The sequence below is a fragment of the Gopherus evgoodei genome, chromosome 15, assembly GCF_007399415.2.
Source record: "Gopherus evgoodei ecotype Sinaloan lineage chromosome 15, rGopEvg1_v1.p, whole genome shotgun sequence".
NCBI classification, from domain to species: domain Eukaryota; kingdom Metazoa; phylum Chordata; order Testudines; family Testudinidae; genus Gopherus; species Gopherus evgoodei.
This window is the reverse complement of record NC_044336.1, coordinates 20,765,683-20,786,648: the sequence shown is the minus strand read 5'-3', so window position 1 is coordinate 20,786,648 and position 20,966 is coordinate 20,765,683. Positions and strand designations below refer to the sequence as shown.

The window sequence follows — 20,966 nt, the reverse complement described above, 5'->3', positions numbered from 1 at the left end:
GGGTGGGGCACCCTACCCATAGGAACCCTAACCCTAGCTCCAAGTGCCCTATCCATAGGAACAATAACCCTAGGGCGGGAAGCCCTACCCTTAGGTAACCTAACCCTAGCTCCAAGTGCCCTACCTGTAGGAACCCTAACCCTAGCTCCAAGTGCCCTAACTGTAGGAACCCTATCCCTAGGGCGGGGTGCCGTATCCAGAGGAACTCTAACTGTAGCTCCAAGTGCCCTACCCATAGGAACCCTAACCCTAACTCCAAGTGCGCTACCCTTAGGAACCCTCACCCTAGGGCGTGGCACCCTACCCATAGGAACCCTAAGGGACTGATAGACCGCGGGGAGGGGACTTGGGAAGAGGCAGTGGGGAGAGGTAGCCTTGCCCTAGGGATATTTCCTCTTACCGGATGTCCCGCAGTCTGTGCACTGGGAGGTCCCTGTCCCAGCTTCTCTCAGCAGCTCTAGTAGCAGTGTCTTGTTGAACTCCCGATCCACCATCCTGCCACTGGCCGCTCCGCCCGGGGATGGCCACATGCTGCCGCGTCCCCGAGACTGCTGGGGGCGAGTCTCCAGCCTAGCCCGGCAGAAGCAGCACCGGCTGCACTTCAGCCGGAGTAGCCTGGAAATGAGGAAACGTGATTCCTGCTCCAGTCCGGGTGGGAGAGTCGGGGATGCTCGGCCACTGCCCATCAGGGCACTTCCCCGTCCCCCCCGGCCCTCAGTCCCCCCGATCACAACTGTCCCCTGCCTCTCTCGCCCGGGGCTGCATGGCTCAGGAAGCCCCCCAGCCCAATGCAGGAAAATCATAGAAGATCAGAGTTGGAAGAGACCTCAGGAGGTTCTAGTCCAATCCCCTGCTCAAAGCAGGACCAACCCCAACTAAATCATCCCAGCCAGGGATGTTGTGTTGGTGGAGGAACAAAGCTTGCCAGGGCAAATTCTCTGGGGGGGGATACCAGCCCAGCCCCCGCCTCCCTCGCTTAATCCTGCTCTCCTGGTTACAGCAGAACGTCACTCAGTCCCCTCCTCTGTCCTCTCTGCCTCACCTCCCCCGCCGGCCAGGGGAGATCTCTGGGGTAGTGCTGTGAACAGCCCTCATAGATGGAGCCTAGGAGAGTTGGGGACTCTTGGGCTGTGGATCACACAGATCCGACCCTAGCGGGGCTGGGAGCTCTGGTTTTGTGGCTTTCACAGATCAGACCCTAGCAGGGTTGGGAACTCTGGGGGTTGTGGGTCAGGGTCACACAGATCAGACCCTGTCGGGGGATTTGGGAAGCTGTGAGCTGTGGATGACACATATCAGACCCTAGCGGGGTTGGGAGCTCTGGGGGTTGTGTGTCACACAGATCAGATCCTAGTGGGATTGGGAGCTCTGAGGGCTGTGGGTCACACAGATCAGACCTGGGGGGCTGGGAGCTCTGGGGGTTGTGGGTCACACAGATCAGACCCTGCGGGGTTGAGAGCTCTGGGGGTTGTAGGTCACACAGATCAGACCCTGGGGGGCTGGGAGCTCTGGGGGTTGTGAGTCACACAGATCAGACCCTAGCAGGGCTGGGAGCTCTGGGGGTTGTGGGTCACACAGATCAGACTCTAGCGGGGCTGGGAGCTCTGGGGGTTGTGGGTCACACAGATCAGATCCTGGGGGGTTGGGAGCTCTGGGGGTTGTGAGTCACACAGATCAGATCCTAGCGGGGCTGGGAGCTCTGGGGGTTGTGAGTCACACAGATCAGGCCCTGGGGGGCTGGGAGCTCTGGGGGCTGTGTGTCACACAGATCAGACCCTGGGGGGCTGGGAGCTCTGGGGGTTGTGTGTCACACAGATCAGTCCCTGGGGGGTTGGGAGCTCTGGGGATTGTGGGTCACACAGATTAGACCCTAGCGGGGCTGGGAGCTCTGGAGGCTGTGGGTCACACAGATCAGACCCTGGGGGGTTGGGAGCTCTGGGGATTGTGAGTCACACAGATTAGACCCTAGCGGGGCTGGGAGCTCTGGGGGCTGTGGGTCACACAGATCAGACCCTAGCGGGGCTGGGAGCTCTGGGGGTTGTGGGTCACACAGATCAGACCCTAGCGGGGCTGGGAGCTCTGGGGATTGTGGGTCACACAGATCAGACCCTGGGGGGTTGGGAGCTCTGGGGATTGTGAGTCACACAGATCAGACCCTGGGGTGCTGGGAGCTCTGGGGGTTGTGGGTCACACAGATCAGACCCTGGGGGGTTGGGAGCTCTGGGGATTGTGGGTCACACAGATCAGACCCTGGGGAGCTGGGAGCTCTGGGGATTGTGGGTCACACAGATCAGACCCTGGGGGGTTGGGAGCTCTGGGGATTGTGGGTCACACAGATTAGACTCTAGCGGGGCTGGGAGCTCTGGGGGTTGTGGGTCACACAGATCAGACCCTGGGGGGTTGGGAGCTCTGGGGGGTGTGGGTCACACAGATCAGACCTTAGCGGGGCTGGGAGCTCTGGGGGCTGTGGGTCACACAGATCAGACCCTAGCGGGGCTGGGAGCTCTGGGGGTTGTGGGTCACACAGATCAGACCCTAGCGGGGCTGGGAGCTCTGGGGATTGTGGGTCACACAGATCAGACCCTGGGGGGTTGGGAGCTCTGGGGATTGTGAGTCACACAGATCAGACCCTGGGGTGCTGGGAGCTCTGGGGGTTGTGGGTCACACAGATCAGACCCTGGGGGGTTGGGAGCTCTGGGGATTGTGGGTCACACAGATCAGACCCTGGGGAGCTGGGAGCTCTGGGGATTGTGGGTCACACAGATCAGACCCTGGGGGGTTGGGAGCTCTGGGGATTGTGGGTCACACAGATTAGACCCTAGCGGGGCTGGGAGCTCTGGGGGTTGTGGGTCACACAGATCAGACCCTGGGGGGTTGGGAGCTCTGGGGGGTGTGGGTCACACAGATCAGACCCTAGCGGGGCTGGGAGCTCTGGGGGCTGTGGGTCACACAGATCAGACCCTAGCGGGGCTGGGAGCTCTGGGGGTTGTGGGTCACACAGATCAGACCCTAGCGGGGCTGGGAGCTCTGGGGGTTGTGGGTCACACAGATCAGACCCTGGGGAGCTGGGAGCTCTGGGGATTGTGGGTCACACAGATCAGACCCTGGGGGGCTGGGAGCTCTGGGGATTGTGAGTCACACAGATCAGACCCTGGGGAGCTGGGAGCTCTGGGGGTTGTGGGTCACACAGATCAGACCCTGGGGGGTTGGGAGCTCTGGGGGCTGTGGGTCACACAGATCAGACCCTGGGGAGCTGGGAGCTCTGGGGGTTGTGGGTCACACAGATCAGACCCTGGGGGGTTGGGAGCTCTGGGGGTTGTGGGTCACACAGATCAGACCCTGGGGAGCTGGGAGCTCTGGGGATTGTGGGTCACACAGATCAGACCCTGGGGGGCTGGGAGCTCTGGGGATTGTGGGTCACACTGATCAGACCCTGGGGGGCTGGGAGCTCTGGGGGCTGTGGGTCACACAGATCAGACCCTGGGGGGCTGGGAGCTCTGGGGGTTGTGAGTCACACAGATCAGACCCTGGGGAGCTGGGAGCTCTGGGGGTTGTGGGTCACACAGATCAGACCCTGGGGGGTTGGGAGCTCTGGGGATTGTGGGTCACACAGATTAGACCCTAGCGGGGCTGGGAGCTCTGGGGGTTGTGGGTCACACAGATCAGACCCTGGGGGGTTGGGAGCTCTGGGGGGTGTGGGTCACACAGATCAGACCCTAGCGGGGCTGGGAGCTCTGGGGGCTGTGGGTCACACAGATCAGACCCTAGCGGGGCTGGGAGCTCTGGGGGTTGTGGGTCACACAGATCAGACCCTAGCGGGGCTGGGAGCTCTGGGGGTTGTGGGTCACACAGATCAGACCCTGGGGAGCTGGGAGCTCTGGGGATTGTGGGTCACACAGATCAGACCCTGGGGGGTTGGGAGCTCTGGGGATTGTGAGTCACACAGATCAGACCCTGGGGAGCTGGGAGCTCTGGGGGTTGTGGGTCACACAGATCAGACCCTGGGGGGTTGGGAGCTCTGGGGGCTGTGGGTCACACAGATCAGACCCTGGGGAGCTGGGAGCTCTGGGGGTTGTGGGTCACACAGATCAGACCCTGGGGGGTTGGGAGCTCTGGGGGCTGTGGGTCACACAGATCAGACCCTGGGGAGCTGGGAGCTCTGGGGGTTGTGGGTCACACAGATCAGACCCTGGGGAGCTGGGAGCTCTGGGGATTGTGGGTCACACAGATCAGACCCTGGGGGGCTGGGAGCTCTGGGGATTGTGGGTCACACTGATCAGACCCTGGGGGGCTGGGAGCTCTGGGGGCTGTGGGTCACACAGATCAGACCCTGGGGGGCTGGGAGCTCTGGGGATTGTGGGTCACACAGATCAGGCCCTGGGGGGCTGGGAGCTCTGGGGGTTGTGGGTCACACAGATCAGGCCCTGGGGGGCTGGGAGCTCTGGGGGTTGTGCCTCTCACCCTGGGGCTAGGGCAGTTGTGGCATTGCCCCGGGCCGCACTACTCCCCCCGTTTGCTGGCAGTACAGGGGAAGGCCACTGTGGGGAGCCAGACCCGATCTCGCTTCTGCCCGGCCCACCCTGAGGCCGGAACGTTTCTTACCAGCCGTGCGGGCCGCGGTCTCTCTCTCCCGGACGTACCGGGGCGGGGAGCGCGGCCCGGCGGGGCGGGCAGGATGGGTTTCAGTGCCTGGCTCCCGAGCCTCCTCCGGAGAGGTAGAGGTGTGGGGAGAGCGATTCCGGGGGGGGGGTGTGTCTTTCGGTCGGTCTGTCTGTCTGTCTGGCGGGGGGGGGGGGGTTTGCTGGGAAGGAGTGTCTCGCCCCCTTTGTGCCTGGTTCTGGGTGATGGCAGCAGAAACCTGCCGCTCGGGAGTTGCCTGGCCCTTATCTGTGCCTTGGTTGCCCTGCGTCCAGCGCTGGCCTGACACACGCGTCCTGTTGGACTCCTTCCTAAGGTCTGATCAGACAGCGCCGAGCACGTTTTGGGGTGTGACAGGGTTGGTGAGACACGCTCGCCAGCCCTCGAGAGCTCTTCTTTCTTGGAGCTGGAAGCTCATCTCTTTCACCCACAGCAGTTGGTCCAGTAACAGATATTGCCTCCCGCACCATGGCCCTCTAATATCCTGGGACTTACAGGCTACAACTCCACTGCAAACAACGCTTTCTGGTGATCTTTCGAGGCCCACCCACTTATCCCGGTCCAACACTAAAACACGCAGATATAAGCTTCCCCCCGCCCCTCTCCAATGCCTTATGGACAGTCTCAGTGTAGAGGAGGCCTCTCTGGTAGGGGATTTGCTCTCCAAGGCCCATGGGTGACACTGCTCTTATTCACTATACCTTGATGAATTTAGCTTGACAGCCCTGTGGGCTAAAGTGGTCCATTTGCCTGCAGTAGGCAGAGGCAGTACAAACCATGCTGCTTCTCCAATGGGCCTCAAGCCAACCTTGGTTCAGAGGAGCAACCTCTGTGGCTGAGTGGGTAATTCAGTCTCCATGCTCCTGGTGCAGCTAGGATCTGGGGAACAGCTAGTAGCAGTTGTGAATGTGACAGTAGTAGCTTTTGTGAAAGTGATACTTATCCCCTAAGAAAGAGACTGAAACAATCCACTACTTTCACAGGTCATTGACCATCTATCCAATGGGTTTGGATCATTACTTACCAGGGCTAGATCTAAGTGCGGTCATAGAACACCAGCTTGTTAATGGGTGGCAGTAAATTTCAATTAAAAAAAACACCAACACAAATAGCAGAAGTTTAAAATGATGGGTGGCCCTTTTCTCTAACTCTGAATTTTCCTATATAACCTGTTTGAAATGGTAGATTTCTGATCCTAATTTTAATTAAAGGGAATTAAAAAGCTGGCCAACACTTTTTCTTTGTATGGCACAGACGTAAATTTGTGTGGCGTGTCCCAGTGAGGTATGGATGTATGTGTTCAGTAAGTTAATGAAAACAGTGTTTTAACTCGTTTTTTCTTCAGGAAGCTATTTCTTTCATGTCCCTTTGGGTTCATGTCAGCTTCAGCCCCTGAACCATTCCTGGTGTCAGAAAAAATCAACATCTGCTGTACAACACAACTGTGTCAATTCCCCAACGATGAATCAAACCTTCAAGACACCAGAAGATGCACTCTCTAATTTGTACTCCTCTGAACAACAATCTGCCATCCTGCAAGTGCTCAACACAGCATCTGAGAGAGAGCTTTCCACCATTAAACTATTGCGGGGAAGAAAGTCTGTCAATGTAATTGAGCATAGGAAAAAATATGGACCGTTTCAGAACTTGCAGAGTTTATTAAATGTCCCTCTCTTTCAATATAAAACTGTTGTTAAGGTGTGTAACTTTATCCTCAATCCATCTGAGAAAGGAGATAGAAGAGAGAGAAAAATACAAGACACCAGGCCTTCAATGAGGTTTATTAAACCTGAAATAGAAAGAGAGAGGTTGGAGGTATACAACATTTTTAATTTGATTTTATCAAGAAACTATTTATTTTCAGAGTAAACTTGTTATTCCCATAAATCAATTATGAATTTTAATAAAAATTCATCAAAGAGTAGATATAATACATTTATTGTAAGAAGTGGTATTTTTCCCAAGACATCAAATAATATTTAGTACTTAGTGATTTACATCTTAAAAATGAAAAAATTATTTTTTTCTCCTTTTCAGACTTTAGATAGCATTGTGTCTATTGTTTTTGGCACCCGTAAAATTGCATGGGCGCATGTTGATCGAAATCTAGCAGTTCATGACTGGGAACAAGAAGAGTGTGGTAGATTCATGAAAGGAACCTATATTCCAGCAGTATATCTGGAAGAAGTAAGTAGCGCGTGCTTGAGACTTTAATAAGCATCAACTCCTCCCATTTTATCTCTGTTAATCTTAAATTGCTTGTTCTTAGGGCTGTCATCGTACAGTATGTAAAAATTGACAATTTTCCAAGGCAGGGCTGCCTTTTTAGCAATTCTTTTAAGCTGTATTTATTTTGCTAGTTTGATCTTATTAGAAATCCTTCAGAATTGAAAACAGACCCTTATAACATTTGTAAAGCAGAACTGTAACTATGCAATCAACCTTTGATAAAGAATCTAGCAAGTTAGTAGCCCTTAAAATGTATCCTATAGTCAGTGTGTGCAGGATGCAGGACTTGAGTTTGTAGACAGAAATGGGAAGGCTGGCTTCTTTCCAACAGTTTTTTTTTATCTCTGCAAGAAAGATGCACCCACTCCCTCCCTCTACACTGCAGATAGACATCTGTGACTTGGGCTCACAGGTCTCAGGCTGTGGGGCTGTTTAATTGTGATGTAGACATTCTGGCTGATGCTGCAGCCCCAGCTCTGGGACCCTCCCACCCCACAGGGTCCTAGAGTGTGGGCAGTTAAACAGCTCTGCATCCCAAACTCCATATGCCCAAGTCATCTGGCATGAGCCAGTCATGGGTTTTTAATTGCAGTGTAGACATACCCTTGAAGTACTTATGAACACTAAGGCTGAGCTGGTTGTAACGGCCACTTTACCACAGTATTTATAATCTCTAACACCTTCTTAGTACAATTTGTGTATGCTAGAGGACTGGTTAACTCTCTAATTTTCACCATAAATTTCAGTTTCCTTAAATTTAGGCTGAAACAAGTGATCTTCAGAGTAGTACAGAAGCAGAGTTTGTCAAAAATGTGCAATTTGGATACTTTTTTCATTGAAATTCCCACAAAGTGGGTAAAGTTCTCGTGAAGACTACGTTCCACTTTTGACCAGACCATTACATTTCTTATAAAAGCCACCTTCATCTTTGAGAGACAGTAACTATGAAATCTGCTGCTTTGATTTCTGGTTTAAATGAATCATGCTTATTTGTTTCTCACTTCCAGATTTCTTCAGTAGTTTCTAAGATTCCTGAAGCTGATCTTTATATTCTGGAAAAAAGTGGACTGTCTGCTCAAAATACAAATCTCTTTCCTATAACATTACATCTTCGCACTGTGGAAGCTATGTTGTATGCCCTATTACAAAAGACACTTATGCAAGATGGCCAGCACAAGGTACTAAGTATGGCCCGAAGCACTGTAGGAAAACACTTTGGACTGATGGTAGGAGACTCTCGGTCTAGTGGAATGGACCTGGTGAAGCAGTTTCTCTTACAGTCTGTTACCCAAGAACAGCCCCGGTTGTCCTTTCCCCGGAACAAGGTGGTACGTTACAGAAACCTATTTTCTTCAGTCACCCAAAACAGAGATGAGGAGATGTGTGATTCATTACTGCAGGCTCTAGCCTTCTATGAACTTCTATTAAACAACACTACTTAAACCTTTTACTGTTATGAGTAGAACCACAATAAACTTACATCTGTTTTGATCAAGTGATGTGCTGATGAGAAGCCAAGTTTACGTGTGCTGTTCGCTGCTATCAAAGCCAGCTCACTCTGATTTTTCTGTATTCAAAGTATCTTTGGAGGACTTGTATGTCACATGAGGCTGTAACCTCAGCTGCTCATCCTCCAAATGAACAGATGCTGATTCTTATGCTTTTCTACACATGCAGTTGTTCTTGATAAATTTTGTGTAGACACATTTATTCAGGAATAAATCCAGAATCATTCCATGTGTAGACAAACCCTTGTTTACAATAAAGTGTGATGTGTCTTCCAGAGTGATTGTAAAATAAGAGGTGACCTTCCCCATCTCTCTGGTCACATCTCCAGCAGTATCAGTCTACTTTCCTTCTAGTCTTTCCACTTGCCTCAGTGATCCCATCCCCTGACTCTCTCCTCATACAAACATGTTTTAGTCTCTCCCATCTTAAACAAATCCATCCTTGACTCCACTTGTCTCTCCAACTACTGCTCCTTCTCCCTCTTGACAGACACTCTGGGACTGGTGGTGAACACTTTGGACTTGACATGTTCCAAGAGAAGGGCTGCAGTAGCTGAGGAGTAACATACCCTATCAGGCCAGAGGTCCACACTGATCAGCCACTGGGTAGCGCATCTCATCAAGCTAGCATATCTCAGCTTTATGTTATTCCTGGGGACAATCTGCACTTACAGATTCTGTGCCAAAAATTTAAATATTCTGCAATTTTAAAATTCTGCAAATTTTATCAAAATAACACTCCATAATCACCCCACTTTCAATTATTTTGGTAATTTATTTCAAAATACCTGTCAGCAAGTGTGTCTAACAATACAGACACAAAATCTCCTCTAGTAGTAGAGTTAAAGAAACCTCTATGACTACCCAATTCTTGTTTCTCTGCCCCTCTCCCAGAGCCCACCTGGGGGGCAAGACACCCCCAACCTCTCCCCCCCTAGTACTAGGGTGACCAGATATCCTGATTTTATAGGGACAGTCCCAATTTGGGGGGCTTTTTCTTACATAGGCACTTATTACCCCCCACTCCGTCCCAATTTTTTACACTTGCTATCTGGTCACCCTAGCCAATACACCCAAACCACCTCCTCCCCAGAGCCCAGCTGAGGGCCCCCCCTTGCCCAGACACCTGTTTCCCCTCCCCCTCCCCGAACCCAGGGACCCAGAAGGAGAAAAAACCTGATGCTCAATCCCAGACTTGCATGGAGTTGCCTGCATGCTGCCCTCTCTTTTCCTCAGGGCATGCCGGGAACTGCAGCTGCCAGAAACCCTCTAGTTCTCTCTCCTTCCCCACCAGTAGTGTCTTCTATGTGCAAGCTGGGCTCTGCTGCGTTCAGTGGCCCTTAGTGGGAGTTAGCAGCACTGCAGCCCATTTCTGTGGAGGAAAGAAAATTCTTGCACTGGCATTGCACAGAGTTGCACAATCCTTCCGGGAGTATTATGTGCACCATAAGTGGCATTAGAGGCATAAGGTGTATGGGGGGGGGGGAAGGCAAAAGGCAAAACTGCAGTACTTCTTGGGTGGAATCCATTTTTTGCAGGGGAAAAAGAATTCTGCACTGGACATGAAATCTGCGCATGCACAGAATTGCCCCAGGAGTAATAAATGAGGGAGTGGTTGAGAGCTGGACTCAGAACTGTAACATCAAACATCATGCCTAAGCCCTGGGGGATGCATGTTCCCCTTTCCTCCCCAGGAGGAGGACCCAGGGACACTACCCCACATCTGGGTAGAGGAAGCACCTGAAAAACATTGAATATTTTTGGCAGGTTGGGGTTTTGTGGCTTTTTTTATGTTACCAAAACCAAGCATACTTTCTAAACCTAAAAATAAATAATCTGAAATAGGATTAGGATTTGTGTAGTATTAAAACCTTTAAAGGGGTCATAGCTACATAAATAACCGTATACAGTAGACACTGTGAAGATAAATACACATTTACAAACTGGGTATATTTTATTCTTTACAAAACTGTACAGCATCAATTGATATTTAAAATATTAATGCATTTAGACTCTTGATACAACTCATTAAGAGTTGTTTAGCTACCATTTAATAAATATACACCACATTCTGTTGCTTGAAATCTTGCACTAATCTTAAAATAACAATTTACTTTGTCATAAGCATGTTCAGAAGTTAACTATAATGAAAGAAACCAGGAAAACATAGGGAGAAAAGGCAGCTAAAGGGTGCTAAAACAACTGGTCTCCTCAAAAGTTATAGGAATGTCTAATTAATTGATGTGCAATCTTGTGTCCCTATACTGAACCTTACATGTTAGTCTTTAGAGCATCAGTCCAAACGTGATATTGGCTGTGAAAAGAGTATTTGAATAAATGTGTCATTTAGAAAAAAAAAATACTTTCAGGTGATAAAAGGCAGGGGTTTAGATCATCACATTTTAAATCTTACCTATCATATTGCCAGAATATGAAGAGTTGTACCACGGTCTCACCACAAATTTATTTCCTTTCAGATATAAAACAGATTTTAACCTCAGGTAACTGGGCTGAAGTCTTTCAAATATAAAATACAATATAAAAAATAGAACACAATATACAAGATTACCAGAAGTTATATGTTATTAAATAATTCAGAGGTAATACAGATACAGAAGTGTTCTTTACAAAATTTTGCCTTATCCGTTTGGGCCCCATCTAGGACTATAGTAAACATTTTCTCCCCATTTAAGATAAACATACTGGCCTGGCAACTGTAAATAAAATGCATGGAATAAAATGAAACTGAGGTATATAAATATGCACATTATGAGGCAATGTACTTTAATTTATTTCATTTTAAGCATTTTTTTACTCAGTTTTTCCTAATTTATTATTGCGATTAGTTAGAGGCTTACAGTTTTTACAAAAGTCTTGCATCAGGCAGGTTATTTGGCAACTCTTATTTGGCCAAAACCACTGCCTATGCCAGTGAAGCAGTTTTCTCATGGAAAAACACTGAGTGGAACTTGTGGCAATGGTTCATTACTCAAGCACCTCTTGCTACCCAAATACATGGATTACTTCTCCTTAATGGAAAGTGCACCTTTAGGGCAGCAATCAGAGGAAAGAATTATAAAGTGGTCCCGAAAGGTGCACAGATAGACTAAATGCTTTTGAACACACTGGAGTAGATAGAAGCACCAAAAGAACCCACATTTGGATTGTGGAAAGCAATACTATCTCACAGCAGAAATATACAGTTTGCATTTTTAAATACTCAAAGATTTAATATACAAATCACTCTTTGAATATACAATAAAAACTAAATGATATGGTAAAATCAAAGTACCATATAAACCAATCTGTACAAGACACTACTCGTATAAAATATTTTAAGGGAAGTCAGCTGCCAGACTGTAAACAGTTGCTTTGGGTATTTCAAGGTGAATTCCTTCAAGATAATGCAGGAACCTGTCAAAAGAAATCAGAATGAACAGAAGAGGATTGATTGCCTAATTTTTGAAAATTAGGCAATGATTTTGAATGCAGCACATTTGAGACAAACTGTTCATGCATTCATTTGATGAACTTACTTGATAAATGTTTCTAAAGTTTACTAAAAACACTATTATGCTAAAATGTAACAGATTAGGGTAAACCTAAACCTACCTTCTTTTAGTCTTCCCTTGTTCTTTAAGTTTCTCTGACCTACAAATATTGCGGAGGGTGGGCAGGTATTCAGTTATACTAGCTTGCCTGTTAACCAGGCTTAAAGGAGTTCTAGTGGAAAGTACAGTTTTGATGATTTCCAGCCTCTTCTGTGCTTTTCTGTGAATGCTGAAAAAAAGGAGAACGAATCCTTATTGTTTCTTGTTCAAACATACGAAAGTACCAGTATAACTCCATGAGGATCAAAACCACTGATTTAAATCTCCACAGAAATCACAGCTGCCAACTTTCATGCAGTAAATAAGCACCTGGCTTTCACAATAAGCCAAAAAAAAATAAATAAAAAAATAAAAAAATCAAGCTAATCTCATTTCAAAACAAGGTCAAAACAAGCCAATCCCTAAGAACCCCAACATTCTGTGACTAGATCTGCTGTGCACCCCTGGCTCTCCCCGCCCTCCCCCGCTTGCTTCCCCTTGCCAGGAGCCAATCAAAAAAAAAGAAGCTACAAGCCACTTAAGCCAAAAACAAATCTGACTTGTAGGTTGTGTGTCGACTCCTCTGCAAAAAAAGCCACAGCCAGAGGAGGGACCACAAGACAGAAGCTCTCTGCTCTGCTCTGTAGATTCTCCAAGTTCAGCCCTGAAAAGAAGTGTTGAGGGAGGACTTTCTAGGCGTGGTCCTCATTTATATGTTTTGCGTGCACACACAAAGAGACCATGGTGCACTCCAGAACATCTGTTCTTGGCAGCAAAGTGCCCAATGTTGGGGCTAGCCAGAATACAGGCTTCACACTATATCACACTAATTTTTTCCATGTCACAACATGTGCCCATTTTAGACCTTTGCATAATTTTGATACCATCTAAATACATGTCAACACATTTTTACATTTGAGCTCAATCAGGCAGAGTGACTTGTTTTAAAACAATTTTGAATGGCTAGAAGATTTATTTCTTCATGTATTATTTTTATAGTAATTAGTTAAGTAAAGTATTCTTTACCATATATGACAGTAGTTGGTATAATAGGTAATTACGCTGTTTTAGACTAAAATCAAACCTTTATATTAATACTTGTTAACATTAATAAAGACAATTTGCTCTAATGCCATATTCAAGGTTTTTCTTCTCTTGATTTTAAAAGACATACTGCAAAAATATCCACATTTGATCTAGTTTTAATGTTCTCAGGCCCCAATCCTGCAAAAGATGTGCATGTAGTTAGGACTCTCAATGACACTACTCACGTGAGTAAAGTTATTCACATGCATAAGAGCTTGCAGGATTAGGTTTGCAGGGAGCATCAGTTTGCCTATTCCACGTAATTCTCTAAAATGTGTGGTCTTTCCAGGCAAATACTCAATTTTTATAGCAAACCAGAGTAGTGCTAACACTCATGAACAAGCTTATTATAACCAGTTGATTCAAAACAATGGAGGACTTTAAAAAAAATCTTAACTATACATTACTATTAGAAAAAAAAAGTTCTTAAAAATGAAAAATACCTTGCCACTGTCCTTTCTGAGGTGTATAAAAATTAACACTAGGTCATTCTGAGCCATTTGTTTTTATGCACAAGTCCACATCCAAGAAACAGTACAAATATTAGTGGGATGAGAGCTGGTGAATCCTTCCCTTCCCCAGCTGATATTTGTACTGCATTGCAAGTATGTTAGTGAGGTTTTAGTCTTACCTTAAATCAGCCGATTGACCAAAGAATATATCATTTCTGTCTTTTGAAATATGCAGAGTAATTTCCTCAATTTGATCTCTTCCTAGTGTTTTACAGGGGTTCAAGGAGGCTTCCATGCTTTGTGAAATACTAGCAGAGCACTTATTAAAACTGAGTGCTTCTATGACTGCCTTTAGTTCAGTACAGCTTTGAGAACTCCACCAATCAATGTTTTCTATACTAAACTCATCAGAAAGACCATTTTTAATCTTGCCATTTGTCCAATTAAACCCTTCATTTTTACAAAACTCTTTCGGTTTCATTACATTAGCATTTAGGCAGCAATCTAAGAAAGACATGTTCTCCACAAATTCACTTAGTGAATTCAGACAATGAGATGCAAGAGCAGAGCTTTTTCCCCGTCCCGGGATTTCAGTGTTGAATTGTTTTTCTTTTTCATTCGTCGTAAATTTTAATCCATCTTTGTTTTCTTCCAAGCACGATTCAGGAATGTCTGATGGCAAAGTTATAAATTCAGCAGAGTAGTTCAATTCAGTATCAAATAAATCACTATCATCCAATAAAGCAAGCTTTCTCTGGTGCTTCATCCTTTTAGGCTTTTTGACAGGAGTAGCTTTTTCAGAGTAATCACTATCAAGAGGTATGTCACAGGAAGAATTTGCTGTAGTCCTTTTAAATGAAGGATTAGAATTTTGTTTTGGCCCTGGAAGAACATGAACTGGCAAAGGCAGAATAAATTCAAGGTTACTATATATAAAATCGACTTTCTTCATCTGGAATTCTGTGAGCAGCTGTATCAGTTTACTCCATTCTTCTCTTGTTGTGATTTTATGCTGTAAAAACAATTACCATAATTGTTTTAATAAATGAAATATGAACCACACATAGCACACACCCACACAGCTGCCTATTCACATACACCTCAGTAGTCATCAGCCAAGGGATTGTATATTATTGGGTTACTGAGGATTTCCCAATTGGGGTTTTACATAATCCCTGAAGCAGACCTTTTGAAGACTGTGGCTAAACATTTTTGTAAGATAATTAAAATTGTGTTTGCTATAAATGCTACAGAAAATCATCAGAACATATAAAGAGCTATAGCAAATCCACATATGTTTCAGATAAAATTCATTCAAAATATTAGCAACCAGACCTAATCATGAGGATACCTTAAGAAATGAAAACAAATCTTCTGAAGGGAAAATGATGTTCTTAAGGCCAAGCAAAGTCTCTATGAAGCCAGTATCACATTTTGGAAGCTCCATCTCAGTTTGAGGACGATCATTCTCGGAACCAGTGTTTTCAGTACTAGTTATCTGATCTGTTCCTTCTGTCTCCTCTCCTCGTACTACACAGAAGATATTAGGTTTTACTTATAAAGTAAACAAGTTGTGCATGAAAATTCAGTGCTTAAATTATCCCTTTGTCGTCTCAGGTCATTCTTTTGCATGCTAAAAAATAAATTCTATTCTTATCTTCACTTCTTACTGTAATTTTGAATATTACTGACTTTCCAATTACCAACGTCCCCTTACCTGTGTTTGTTCACTCTTCCAAATCTCTCCCTTCCCGTTCTTCCTCCTTTGCTACCTCTCCATTGTAAGCAATCAACTCAATCTCTGCCTCCTGCTCCTTCTGTCCCCCTTCAGGGTATATCAACACTGTGATTAGACACTCAAAGGCTGGCCTGAGCCAGCTCACTTGAGCTGCCCGGCGCAGGCTAAGGGGCTATTTAATTGCCATGTATACATTCAGGCCAGGACTCTCCGATCTCTCAGAATCCTACAGCCCAGGGTGCAGCCCAAACCCAAAAACAGCTACACTTCAATTAACTAGCCCGTTAGCCCAAGCCTGCTGGCATGGGCTAGTCATGGATTTTTTTTAATTGCACTGCAGACATACAGAGACTTTTCCTCATCCACTGAAAATCCTCACTTCCTTTTGGGGCCAGGTTTTGCTTTATCCCCTTTCTCCCAGTCTTGTTATCTTATCCATACCTCTCCAGCCCCTGCCCTGATCCCCTCTCCTTTTTTTCCCCTTCCCTCCTCCTCCAGTTTAATCTCCAAGAGCACAAGCAGCACTCCTGTGTTGGTCTAACTGCAGTCTGAGGTGCCTCTAATCATGGGTGCCTAACCCCCTATGCTGAGAGGGAACTAGGCTGGCTCTCTACTTTGCCCACTCTTGTAGCTCATGAGAAGAATGGGTAATAACCATGAAAAGCCTTAATCTTAGACACAATGGTGAAGGGCAATAGATAGGTGCAATAAATGCAGACATCAAAACTTCCAGTCGCTTAATTATTGTAAATATACTGTGATAAAAAAGTCTAAAGTAAAATTGTTGACTGTCTAGACTTCTGTCAGAAAACTGTCACATATTCAATGGTATTTTAAGAACTGTTTCACAAAAAGTGGAAGATTCTTCATCTTAGCATGAATCTTAATTTGTTTTATTATGGCTGTTCTTTAAAATTACATTAACTTACCATGAAGTGCTAAACTTTTTTCTTTCAAGCATCCACCTCCGCTCCTAACCCAAAATTGTAGATAAAGAACACTTTGTCTGATGTCACAGTTATTTGTGGTTAACAAAGTGGCAAAGTCTTTTAAATCCATTCGTAGATTCTCAGCCAAACAGAGCACTTGTAGATAGCTAGCCACGTTTATCTAAAATAAAACATAAGAGAAAAACCTGTTGAAAGACAAACAATTATCCATTCAGACAATGGCTAGTCACACTAGAAGCAAATTACTTTTGTATACTGTAATGTGCCAAGAAATTCCCTCCTATCTAGTGTTCTCTCTAGCGAAGAGGACTAAAATTGCTGGTAGATAGAATGGTGATCCCCAAACCCAACTCTAATTCCTACTGTATGTATACAGAAGGAGGCATCACCATAGTGGACTTCACAGCAAATGGGAGTGTAAATTCTTCTGCATAGGTTCCCTCAACACCTAATGGTGTCCTCTTTCATTACTATGGAGGGACCCCACGATCAATAGTATTTACAGAGCAACATTTGCCCCAGAGGATTTTCTTTCCTTTATCAACAGGCGGTCTAGCAGATTTAAAATCCAAAGATTGGAAAGTGAAGGGAAAAGAACAAAAATATTTTATTTTCAAAAATTAGATTCAAGTCAAGTCTGATTTTAATTTTTTTACTGATGTTTTTAAAAAATAGTTTTTTTAATATACATTTGGACTTAATTAAAAACTATTTGCCAGTATATATCATCATCATCATCATCTTGGGCTGTTTCTTTTGTATAAATACCCTGCAATAGGGTTCTTTCAGCGACTGACACTAATTTTGGCAAAATCAAGTCTATAAATGGAACTTCTACAGATATAAAATATTCTGTATCTTGTATGAAATTGTTTTACTTTAGTCTGAAAATAAATCCTTGTACAGAAGTGAAAAGTAATCCATTTTCTGTGGTAATATAATGGATTACATATAACTTGTTAAACCTACAAGTTAAAAGTTACAAACTCAAATCTGAGGTTTTCAGTTATGCTAATTAAACCCTAAACTAAAATATATTAACATTATCTGTATTCCAAAAGAGAAAAAAAAAACTTACCAATGAGGGTGTTTTAAAGTTGATTTCTTCAAAGTAACCATCAAACGTTAAACTAAAAGTTGGATCTACACAAAAGATAAAATTTCACAAGGTTTAATTCTGTATCTTCAGAATTATTTTTCCTTATTTCTTAAAGCAGCCATCAAGAAAACAGCAGTGTCTTCACCTTAATATTCAAATATACCATTTGTAAAATAATCCTTTATAAATATAAAAACACAGCTGCTGTTTCAATAGAGAACACCAGATACATTAACTTTGCATTAATGTTTCCATCCTAATCTATCCGACCCTGATACTGTAATCGGATTTATCCAGGTGCACCCTTACATCTGCAGAGTCTCATTACTGAAATAAGTAGTACTCACCATTTGTAGTAAGAATTACAGGCCTCTTTGCAGTGGCCATGAATGTCTTTATTGCACTTAGAAACCCAGCATCTTCATCAAATATTATATCAACCTATAGAAAGTACAAATAAAGTGTAAAATGTTTAGTAATAGTTTCATAGTTATGGAAAGTCATGTCGTTTATTTTAACAGTGTCCAGCTTTTACCATTGATATAATTTTCACCTAAACACAGTGAAGCTAAGGAAATATAGTTGCTACAAATAAAACCCACTAGTTTGTACCTAAAGCTTTTAGGACAAAAGTCATATATGTTCCAAGTTTTACAATATTTTATAGCATTGTAGTAGTGATGTTATTGTTAAGGGCAAAATAGCACTAACTTTCTCAAAATTACATTTTGAGCTATAGTTTCCCACGCTTATTCTAAACCAAAACAAATTTTTATTTTTATTTGTGGGAGAGGGAGAGGTGTGGAGGAAGTGTCATAAAAGCCATTCAGCTATTTATGTTAAAGTATGAATAAAAGACAAGAAAAAAAAACTCTTGTAATGCCTGCTTAGAAATGCTTTAAACATTATTTGGTACACCTCTACCCCGACATAACATGACCCGATTTAACACTAATTCAGCTATAACACGGTAAAGCAACGCTCCGCGGGGGAGGGGAGGGGGCAGGGCTGCACGCTCCAGTGGATCAAAGCAAGTTCAATATAACACAGTTTCACCTATAAACACAGTACGATGTTTTGGCTCCTGAGGACAGCATTATACTGGGGTAGAGGTGTACTTGGATAATTTAAAAAACAAACTTCACACATGGTATTTATGCAATTCTAAATAAGAATCTAATAGGTTTGACAGAATTAAAGAAATTTAGTTTAGAACAGCCTTGCAAAATTTTATTTGTCAATTTGCATACTCTGAGTAACTTTTTGATGGGTGGATAAATATATAAATAGGTTTCTTCACTCTTAATCATCATGGTACAAAATTAGTAAATTTTTCTTCTGGGATAATTTTTGCAAGTATGGTTCAGAAATACCTATATGGGTGAAATGACCTCTAGCTGAATTAGTTTAAAGGTGGATAATAATCCTTACTTAAATAAATATGACTGAAATATTAATTTTTCACATCAGTGACATATTTAAGTTTTACCTCTTCAAAGAGTATAAGAGATGTTGCATTTTTTTTGTTGGGTTCCTCTCCTCCCACTTCCTTGTTTGTTGACTTAGTTTGAATATCCACTTTTTCTTTAGATGAATTCTGAGTATTTGCTGCATATAGACAGAGAATGAGCCATAAGATTAATGTAAAGTTAAAACATGATTCAAGCTGTTTAATAGGCAACTGTACAATGCATTAGTGCCCTGTATGTATGAAGTGAAAAGAAAAAAAAAAAAACGGCATCAACATAAATATTCAAAACACACCTATTTTCTTTTCTGATGTCTCTAGAGGACAAAGATCTGCATAGGTTCCTGGGGATTACTGACTATTTGGGAAATGCTGACTGCCCAAGGTGCATTAACTCTTAAAGATAAAATTAGATAGGAGAAACTCATTAGGATATCTAGTCCATGCAGGATTGTTGGTTGCTGTAATGCTCTCTTTCTCCTATTCCTTATCAGAGTACATAGGCCCCGTCCTGCAAAGACAAACACTTGCTTAACTTTCCACAAATGAATAGTCTTATTGAAGTCAATGAGGCTACTCACTTTGTAAAGCACATATATAAATCACCCCCGAGCGTCATAAGTTACACTGACATAAGTGCCAGTGTGGACAGTGCTATGTTGGTGGGAGAGCTTCTCCTGCCAACATAGCTTCTGCCGCTTGTGGGGGCTAGAATGATTAAGCTGATAGGAGACCTCTCCCCCTCAATTTAGAGCAGCTACATTAGAGCGCTTACAGCAGTGCAGCTGTGCCCATGTAAACTCTCTAGTGTAGCTGTGCCCTAAGTGTTTGCAGTAACTAGGCCTTTCCAGGGCAAGGACCCTTTCCTATTATGTGTTCATACAGCACCTAAAGAAAAGGGCCCCAATTTTGGATGGGGCCTCCAGGCACTACTATAATACAAATAATGTATTTTCTAGTGCTTTGTCTAGTCTGTGTCATAGCTGATTATTATTCCTCATTATTTCATGTTATCCATTTCTATATATGCTACCCTATAAGTTGGGATGTTAGAATGCCTACAGTTTAAAACACTGGTGGCCACCTGTGGGCCACAGGCTGCACGTGGGCCATCAGGGTAAACTGCTGGCGGGTTGTGAAACAGTTTGTTACTTTGACCATCTGCAGGCACAGCCACCCGCAGCTCCCAGTGGCTGCGGTTCGCTGTTTCTGACCAATGGGAGCTCCGAGACACGGTGCAGGCCACAGGTTGCCTATCACTGGTTTAAGGTATAGATATCATTTGCTTATCATGCTCTCTTGCATTACATTGTCTCTGAAGTTGTTTGCACAGTATGATTCATCGATTCCAAGGAAAGAAGGGACCATTGTAGTCCTCTCATCTGACCTCCTGTACTACGCAGGCCAGACAACTTCCCCCAAATTCCTTTTGAACTATAGCATCTCTTAAAATCTAACAATTTTTCCAACCCCAAACAGAATAACCCCATTATAAAACAGTAATACCTACCTTTAAAAGCAGCAAAGAATCCTGTGGCACCTTATAGACTAACAGACGTTTTGGAGCATGAGTTTTCGTGGGTGAATACCCACTTCGTCAGATGCATGTCTGCATCTGACGAAGTGGGTATTCATCCACGAAAGCTCATGCTCCAAAACGTCTGTTAGTCTATAAGGTGCCACAGGATTCTGCATCTGATGAAGTGGGTATTCATCCACGAAAGCTCATGCTCCAAAACGTCTGTTAATCTATAAGGTGCCACAGGATTCTTTGCTGCTTTTACAGATCCAGACTAACACGGCTACCCCTCTGATATTTGATACCTACCTTTGTTTTTTGTTTGAGATTTTACTATTTCTTCATTACTCTCAGGTTTAGAAGATATTTTGAAATAATTTGCTAATGTTTTAGGGGGTAAACTTCGTTTTAATCCTGTTCCTTTGGGTGAAAGTGGAGGTTTTCTTGGTGAAATAGCTTTCCTGGGAGAATTTATTTTTTCTGAAAGACAAGGTTTACATTAGCCTTCAACTTCTCAAATACTTCTCAGGTAAACTGACAACAGGGTTTAGTTCGGCTGTTTTCCATGTAGTACAAAACAGTCTAATGTAAGCAGCAGTACGCATAGTTACTTTTCTCCTTGTTTCTGTTAATTCGCCTATGGTTAACATCCCATACAAGTGCTGCAGCACTTATTCTACAATGCAGAA

At 44.3% G+C, this 20,966-nt stretch overlaps 2 protein-coding genes across 4 annotated transcripts in view; one reads left to right on the top strand and one right to left on the bottom strand.

Moving 5' to 3' along the window:
* The first annotated feature begins 4,613 nt into the window (after positions 1-4,613).
* Positions 4,614-8,604, top strand: TEFM (transcription elongation factor, mitochondrial). The gene is made up of 4 exons (XM_030533901.1): positions 4,614-4,715; positions 5,984-6,453; positions 6,676-6,825; positions 7,875-8,604. The coding sequence occupies exons 1-4, from the start codon at positions 4,676-4,678 to the stop codon at positions 8,307-8,309; spliced, it is 1,095 nt and encodes a 364-aa protein (XP_030389761.1). The 5' UTR covers positions 4,614-4,675; the 3' UTR covers positions 8,310-8,604.
* Positions 8,605-9,492: 888 nt separating this feature from the next.
* The window catches only part of ATAD5 (ATPase family AAA domain containing 5), a 29,719-nt gene continuing 18,245 nt past the window's right edge, over positions 9,493-20,966 (bottom strand). The window contains exons 15-24 of one of the 3 annotated variants that reach the window (XR_003996572.1): positions 20,587-20,757; positions 18,780-18,898; positions 17,638-17,731; positions 17,270-17,334; positions 16,171-16,351; positions 14,855-15,033; positions 13,683-14,515; positions 11,988-12,155; positions 10,789-11,789; positions 9,493-9,747 (exon numbers count right to left, since the gene is read on the bottom strand). Coding sequence is in view for 2 of the 3 variants with exons in the window: in XM_030533898.1 (XP_030389758.1) it covers positions 11,711-11,789; positions 11,988-12,155; positions 13,683-14,515; positions 14,855-15,033; positions 16,171-16,351; positions 17,270-17,334; positions 17,638-17,731; positions 18,780-18,898; positions 20,587-20,757 (1,889 nt within the window). In the remaining variant the exon portion in view is untranslated. Of the gene's footprint in view, positions 11,790-11,987; positions 12,156-13,682; positions 14,516-14,854; positions 15,034-16,170; positions 16,377-17,269; positions 17,335-17,637; positions 17,732-18,779; positions 18,899-20,586; positions 20,758-20,966 lie in introns of those variants that run through there. The other 2 variants (XM_030533898.1, XM_030533899.1) reach the window with 2 other exon arrangements.